General features: G+C 39.2%; 1 protein-coding gene across 1 annotated transcript; it reads left to right on the top strand.

Annotated features, from left to right (window-relative positions):
* Positions 1–4,745: 4,745 nt before the first annotated feature.
* LOC308678924 (matrix metalloproteinase-9-like) lies at positions 4,746–7,758 on the top strand (the record flags this gene model as incomplete). Its single annotated transcript, XM_081346154.1, has 3 exons — positions 4,746–4,860; positions 6,767–6,913; positions 7,559–7,758. 3 exons carry the CDS (start codon positions 4,746–4,748, stop codon positions 7,756–7,758), a joined length of 462 nt encoding a protein of 153 aa, XP_081202280.1.
* Positions 7,759–8,056: the final 298 nt, after the last annotated feature.

Below are 8,056 nucleotides of genomic sequence, written 5' to 3'. Positions count from 1 at the left end.
GATGGTTTGGAGGAGGGAAACGAACCGGCTGATGATGGTTTGGAGGCTTTGCAGAGTCCTCAGCCGGGGACCTCTTCTCAGCTGCGTGAGCCCGAGAGTGCGGAGGAAGATGACCCACAGCTGGCCCTGTTCAAGGACGCCCGACGCAGGAGGCAGTCAAGCAGGAACAAACAAAGAAAGGCTGCAGGACTCCTCGGGAGGAGGCACAGGGAGACCACGCCCTGAGCTCTCTATAAAAGGAGTGTTTGGGGAGGGGCTGGTTGCTGAAAGCAACTTTTCCGCTTGAGAAGACAAGCTCTAGTGTTTTTGTTAACTGCGTAATTAAATCTTGGCAGAAGCCTTTTAGCCTTGGACGCTTTCCAGTCTCTTCTTTTTGAATAGGGGTTGCGAGAAGAGGGCTGGTTCAGAACATCTTAGTTGTTTTAACATCAATAACCTTGTAGAATTTCCCAGTTTTAATTTTCCATTAATATTTAAGTTTAACGTTTATTAGTAATCATTTCCAAGTTTTAAATGGCCCCAATTCCCTTTGTAACAATTCCTCACAACATCTGATGTTCAGGATAGATATCTATATCAATTCTTTTTTTTTATTTAAAAAGTTTTACAATACATTTTAACTTTAATCCCCCCTCCCCCACCCCTATCCCCTCCCTATCCCTCTCCCCCATTCCCTCCTCCCCCCCCGACTTCCCAGAGCTAAATACAGGGTATAAAAAAAGAAAAACAAACATAAGCATCCATATGCTATCACAATAAACTATTAATTCTATCACCCTCTAGCTCATGTAAAATGATTACAAACAATATTACTATTACAGATAAGAAAAAAAAGAAAGAAAACAGAAAAGGAACTTTACTCAAATACTAAATAAAATTTCTTAATCCCAATCCTTATTCATATTAATTTCCAAAAAAGAAAAAAAATTTTTTTTCCATCTACTATTTACATTCTCCCACATTTCTCTAAATTCTAAACAAATTCTCAATTACGCGCCAAAAGCGCCTATCTCTATTAACCTTATTAATCTCCAACCAAACTAAACTATGATCAAAAATAGTTCTTGCATATATCACACCAAATGTCTCACAGTTCCAGATCATCCATCTATACGTCTAAGACACCATTCCAATCTCCAATGAAAATAAAAAAAAAATAAAAAATTTAAAAAATTTATAATCCAATTAAGTAACCTTTATATGTAGTAAGTTAAGAAAAATCAACTTGTTATTAATTAGGAGCTTGCGTACCCAATCTTAAATTCAATAAATACTTTTAGTCCATAACCCTAATATACGTTTCTTGCAAACAAATAGCATCAGTCTTAAATTGTTTTAAATATTGAAAAACTTTCTTTCTCCTCTATGATGAATTTAATCCATTGACATTCTAAATTAGAGATTTAGTCACCAATCTTAACGCTCCAAAGCTTTTGGAGCACGTCTGAAATGACCCCTGTATCTTCCCACAGCTTCACTATAAGTACGCTTTGGAGGTTCCATAACTTTCTGCTTGTCTTGCTCTAGCTCTCGTCTCGCTCGTCTTAGGGCGGCACGCGTCATCCTCTGCTCTCCAACAGCAACCGATGAGGCTGTAACTTGATCCTCTCCAGCACCGTTCTCCTCTGTCTATCTGCAACATCTTGAGGCTTTCCCTCGCCATGTCCCTTTGCAGCTTCCAGAAGTGATAGGGGGGTTGCTTTTAACACATTGCTATAAAAATCACGGGCCTGGGCCACAGTAGCCAAACGATGTCTTTTACCTTCGTGCATCACCACCAGTCCAACTGGAATCTCCCATCTAAACTTGACATCACATTTCTTAAGTTCCTGTACAAGAAATGCAAAATCTTTCCTTCTCCTTAAAATCTTTGGAGGAATCTCTTTTAAAACCAAAACTTCTTGCCCAGCAACTACCAATTTAGTATCATAAGCAGCTTGAATGACTTCATCTCTAATTACTCTCTTTGTAAAATAGACCACCACATCTCTGGGTAACTTCCTCTGTCTTGCAATCCATGAATTTACACGAAAAATTTTATCCATACTTCCCTCAATTTCAGATGCTGGCTGGCCCAATACCGGTTCCAAAGCCTCAGAGATCAGCTGCTTTAAATCTTCTTTAGAATTCTCCTTTAAACCCCTAATTCTAATAGCATACTGCATCTGTTGGTACTGAACAAGGCTCAATTCTCCGTCCATTTTGTCCCTTATATTTTCATTCTCTAATTCATTCTCTAATACCTTTGCTTCTAATATAGAGTTCTTTTGACTGAGATCCTCCACTTTTTCACCCAGCTGTTGCACACATTCAGCTACACTTTCAATCATAGACAACATGTCTACCCTCATTGCTCTAAACTTCTCTTCCATCTTCTTCTCCAATTTCTCCTCCAGCTTTTTCAACTTTTCATCCATCATATCAGACATTAACCGTGAATGCTTTTCAAGGGCATCTTGTAAATCCTTAAGCGTCAGTGCCGGAGGAAATGCAGGAGGAAGCAAAGCTTGCAACGAGGTCTGTTGCACCGGGGAAGACCCCGCACTCCGAAGAGCTTTAGAAGTCTTGGCCGCCATCTTTCCCCACTTTCACTTATTGCGCACTTTCACTTTAGAGCTATAAAATCCATTGAGCTAGAGAGTAAAGCTAAAAGTCCACATCACCTTGACCTCCTGTACCGCTCTGCCTGCATCTTGATACTCAAAAGTATTTCCTTTTGGCAGGGGTGGTTGCTAACGCCTGGCTCTGCTCCAAAAATCACGGAGCAGAGACGCTGCACAGCTCGGAGCAACCCAGGCTTCGGGGGGGCTCAATCCTTCAGCCGCCCAAACTCTCAGCTCAGGCGGCCACGGAGAGCTCAACCCCTACCTGGGGCCTCACCCCCTCTTCTCCCGAGGAGGGGGCTTCCAATCCATCTAAACAGCTGATCGGCGCTGTTTACGATGGAAAAAACACAGCTGCGGAGCGGGCAGCCCGGAGACGGCTGTCTTCGGCATCGCGTCGCCACCGGAAGTCATATCTATATCAATTCTAAATCAACAAATTAATAACAGCTGGTTATCAAGGTTACAGCAATTTTTTCTGGATAGTAGTCTCTTAAAAATAACAGATTGCAGTTTCAGGTTTAGCCACAAGATATCACCGCAATGTTTAAAAATTTCCTTTGAATCTCAGTTATTTTAATCCTTTCAGTTTTTCTTCTATTTTATGAGGAAAACCCCCAATCTTCAATAAAAATAGAGTAAAGAAATAGATAATGTAGAATCTTTTAATCCACAAATTTTAGAAAATAAAGTTCCAATTGGGATCCAATTATTTTTTCAAACATTTTAAGCTCCCCTAGATAGTCAGTCACTGCTGTTTCTGGAGAGAGGGGTAAAAGCCCCCTTTCCTCTCCACAGGGAGGAAAGTACTTTGAAGCTTTCGTAGGTAAAAAAGAAGTTAGAATTTAAGAGAGGTAGTTCTCACCCAGTCTCTTCCATTCTGCTTTAATGTTGCCTGATGGTGTGACTTCGGCTGTCCACAGCCTAGTGACTGGCCATATTGCTATGGCTAGTCTTTTGTCCGCCAGTTCGGAGAGAATGCCAGCTCTAATGGGAGAGCTACCACTTTCCTGCGATGCAGCAAAAGCCCCTCATTGCTGGTTGCCTCTACAGGGTGACTTTTTGGCCCTTTTAGGGCCCCCAGCAATACAAAATTGGATGAGGGAAATGGACCTACATAGTCTCCCAAGTGTCCATGGTGGCCACATCAGCAAACCAGAAGTTAGCCACACCACTTTTATCAGCCACTCTCTCCATAATACCAAGCAATGTGATCATATCTAGAGCAGGCACAGGGTCTATTCATGCACATTCTGAAGCATATTTTTCAAATCATTTTTAAGGTATGCAGAGTTCTATTTTGTATTACAGTATTTCCTATAATCCCATGAGTATGCTGGCATGTTATCAATACTGTTAGCATGCCAGTGCTAGCAAGAGGCATTCCATTTACTCAGCTACACCAAATCTGGCCTGTCAAAAGTGCAGATGACCATTAGAATCAGTAGAGATGCAGGAAAATTCTTTCTGCTGCCATCTGCATTTTATAGCCCAAATATACCAAGTCTAATTCATACCTTGCCTGGAAGAGGGATAGTATTTGCATTTCTTTTTATTTCATTCTGCATAAAGGGAGATACGGTTTTTTTATTGTTGTTTCCAGGGCCTATAGTAGGTTGAGATGGGGCATATCTGGAGTGATTTTCCCCCCTTGTTCTGTTAGCAATGAGTAAGCGAGCATTGATTGACTTATAGTATTTCTGGCAGATATGAAGAGAATCACAGGCTATCTTCAATGGGGTTTGCAAAGGATCGGAAACAATTCAGGGCTAGAGTATTCTATTGCAATTCACTATATTTATGTAATATGTAGCTTTTCCTCTGACCTTTACACTTTAGCTTATTCTTTATTATGCTGGTGACAATCTCAGTATTGGAAAAGAACCTTCTCTGCAATCCAAATTGCTATTATTCCAACTCCCATATGTCCCAAGTAGCACAGCCAATGTCATGGGACTGTGGGGATAGTAGTCTAAAATATCTAGAGAACCTCAGTTGCCCACTCCTGCCTTAGATAAAGACAGCAATATCTGTATTTATATTTATACATTGCTCTAATATGTATTTACAAAGTGCTCTTTTCTTTGCCTAGAGTATGGAGGCAATTCAGGAGGAGAACCCTGTGTCTTTCCCTTTGTTTATATGAGTCATGTTTATTACACCTGCGCAGGCAAATCTGGCCGTAAAGGGCCATTCTGGTGCTCTACGACTGGGAACTACGATAAGGATAAGAAATGGAGCTACTGTGCTGATACCAGTAAGTGAAACTGAGGACTATTAGATTAGAAGTCATAGTTTATGGTAAATTAAAACCTTTTATACAGAATATCCGTTTCTGCTTTGTGCTGAGCATCAACAATTATAAGGAACTTGCATATAAAACAGAACAGAAAAGATCAAATGTACAACTTTTTTCATATATAATAAAGCAAATCAAAGATGAAGTACATTTAGATATTTTGGGGAGATAAAATTTTGTTATCATTCAATGGACGGTTGTGTAGTATAATTAAGGCTCTGCTTCAGCCAAAAATAAATATTTTTTCCCATTAATCTCAAATTTTCCTTAATAGAATTAATGTTTTGGATATAAACTTGCATGCTAACACTTATAGTACTAACAGACTTACCTCTGAGTAGATATGCTGAGGGTTACACTTAAACAAAATACTCAAACTGTATTAATGGATGGATTTTAATAGTATGGCAAATGATCATTCTCCTTTTCTTCTTCCTCCAGGACTTGATGCAAATTATCCCACTAATCCATGCATCTTTCCTTTTATCTTTGAAAATAATCTTTATTCATCCTGTACAACAGATGGAAGATCTGATGGAAGGCTTTGGTGTTCTATTTCAAGTAATTTTGACATTGAGCCTATGTGGGTATACTGCGAGCCTTCAGGTAAGCAAAACAGATAATGGAAGTAACCAGACAAAGCATGGATGTAACTTGAATCCAAGTTTTGTGAAAAAAAGACAAGCTTTGGGAAGAATAGTTTAATAGTCAAGAAATATTCCATCTCATGCCTGTGGGAGATGTAGTAAAAAAATAATCTACTGGTTACCACATAACCCCCTATTATTAAATCTCCCTTCTTCATGTGTTTTGGTTCCAGTGGCCACCTATTTTTATGCCTGTTTTTCTATGTGTTATAGGGAAAAAAATGAGGGGTCGAACTTTGGACCTAAGTTGTATCTAATATTTAAATAACTGTACTGCAATTCAGCAGAAAGCAAGTCAAGTCCTTGGAATTCAAATGCATTAAAGCAGGGGTGTCAAACTGCCGGTCCGCGGGCCGGAGTGTCACGGAGAAACCGCGCCCATCCTGTTTTCGGCAATGGGAAAAAGTTCCGATACGTCATGCAACGTCACGTGACGTCGTGAATTTGACATGCCTGCATTAAAGTAACAATATGCTAACAAGTGAAAAAGCTAATCACTAGAATGCAAGACTAACCACTAGGAATTCAAGATTTTAAAACTGATTAAATAACAATTTAGGTCTTTTGTTTTTTCCATAGGAAAGTGTCAAGGTTAACCTTATTAACTAGAGCAGACACGTCAAACCCGCGATGTCATGCAACGTAGTGGGACTGTTTTGCCATTGCTGGCAATAGGGTGGGCGCAGCTTCCACATGACATGTCCGGCCTATGGGCCAGCAGTTTGACACCCCTGAATTAGAGTGATAACATTATGGCCTACCTCATAATTAATGAGTATTTGTAATTATCATGTGACAATTAAATAAAGATAAAATCTGAAATCTATAAAGAGGTTTGCAATTCCCCCTTGTTTACTTGTTTTCTGGCCTAGGGTACTTCACCTGTTAATAAACAAATCTATACTTCAATTGTATGTTGGTTTCTTGTTCAAAAATATTCCTTTGGAAAATGCTGCTTTAGTACTGTGTTCTTCATTTCCATGTCACAGTATGGAAGCAATGTGGTTTCTGATCTTTTATTTACATTACTTGCTATTTTGCTCTTAATGTGTATTATGTATGGAATTTGAATATTTGATCATTTCCCTTTATATCTGAAAAGAATATTTCTGACTACAGAATGAAGTTAACCCTGTTCATCCTTAATGCTCACATCAATCCTTTCCTTACATTGCTTCATTCAAAGCTTCTTCCTCTTTGCTGGGTTTCCTCTATAGATCCTGCCCCTTGCAGTTTCCCCTTCATATACAGGAACAAATCCTATTATTCCTGCACCACAGAGGGGATTTTATTCAATCAGCTATGGTGCGCCACAACTGCAAACTACGATAATGACAACAAATGGAAATCATGCTCCCTTCAAGGTAAGGGAGCAAGAAGCAATTGCCTGGAGTACTTGTGGGTGATCTCAAATCCTCTCCCTTGTCTGGAGAGGAATTATTGAAGAGCCAGTCTATTCACAGGCTTTTCCTTCAGTTCCAGTCATTAGCTCCACTTTTTGTGGAGACATTTCAGTGTGCCATTCTTCCCCAGAAGCCCAGTGAAGTGTTAAAGATCTGTACTAGATGTTCTCCTGGATATTGGGATAGGATGTCAAATGGGCTGTTTAATGTTTTTCTTGGGTTTGTTGGTTTACAGGTCTCAAGCACTCTTTAGCTTTATATTGTTATTGGGCTATTCATTTCTTGTTTGTTGTGTTTTTTTAATCAATTAGCCACCTGAAGTCACAGATATGGGTTGGATGGACATACTGTATGAATCAACATAATTAATTATTTTTCCTTTAATCTGTTTCCTGAACTAGCAAGAACTGGAGGCCTTGTCTCTTTTGGTGAGGTCATTGCATCATACTCCAAGTATTCTTCTCTGCTTAATTAAAATATGAAAATGTTCCTTTTGACCCACATAGAATTCCAACCAAGAGTTCTAAGTTCTTGCTTTGTTTCCTTTTCTTGGACAACTGAACCAAACTCTCTTCCAATTTTTCTTTGTCCTCCCTATATTCACAGACTATGGTGGGAATGCCAAAGGCCAGCCTTGTGTCTTCCCTTTCAACTACAAAGGGGAGATGGTTACCACTTGCATTGATGAGGATGAGAAGAATGAGAAGAATGGGAGATTCTGGTGTGCCACTACAGAAAATTTTGATGTGGATATGAAATGGAGCTTTTGTGCTGATATACGTTTAAACAAGAAAAAAGGCAGGTAGCTCCAAGATATCAAGATGGTGATAAATGGTTGGGTTTAGGAACATAGCACAATTTTATTTACATTTACTTGAAAGTAAGCGATCTTGGGGCAGATTTTTAAACTAAAAGACTATTGGTTCAATCTTTTATGCAGCTGCATTTTCTCTTTGCACAGGTTTGAATCAAATAACTATCCTTCACCTTCACTATATCCGTTCAAAGTGTTATCTGCATTTAATAATTGCTATGTCCCAAGCCTTTATAATGACATATTTAGTCTGATATTCTAAGATAATAGATGAACAAAAAGTAATACTA

Source organism: Vipera berus, assembly GCF_964194415.1.
Source record: "Vipera berus genome assembly, chromosome: Z".
NCBI lineage: Eukaryota > Metazoa > Chordata > Lepidosauria > Squamata > Viperidae > Vipera > Vipera berus.
The sequence above is the reverse complement of the archived record's forward strand: the minus strand, read 5'-3'. Positions and strand labels throughout refer to the sequence as shown.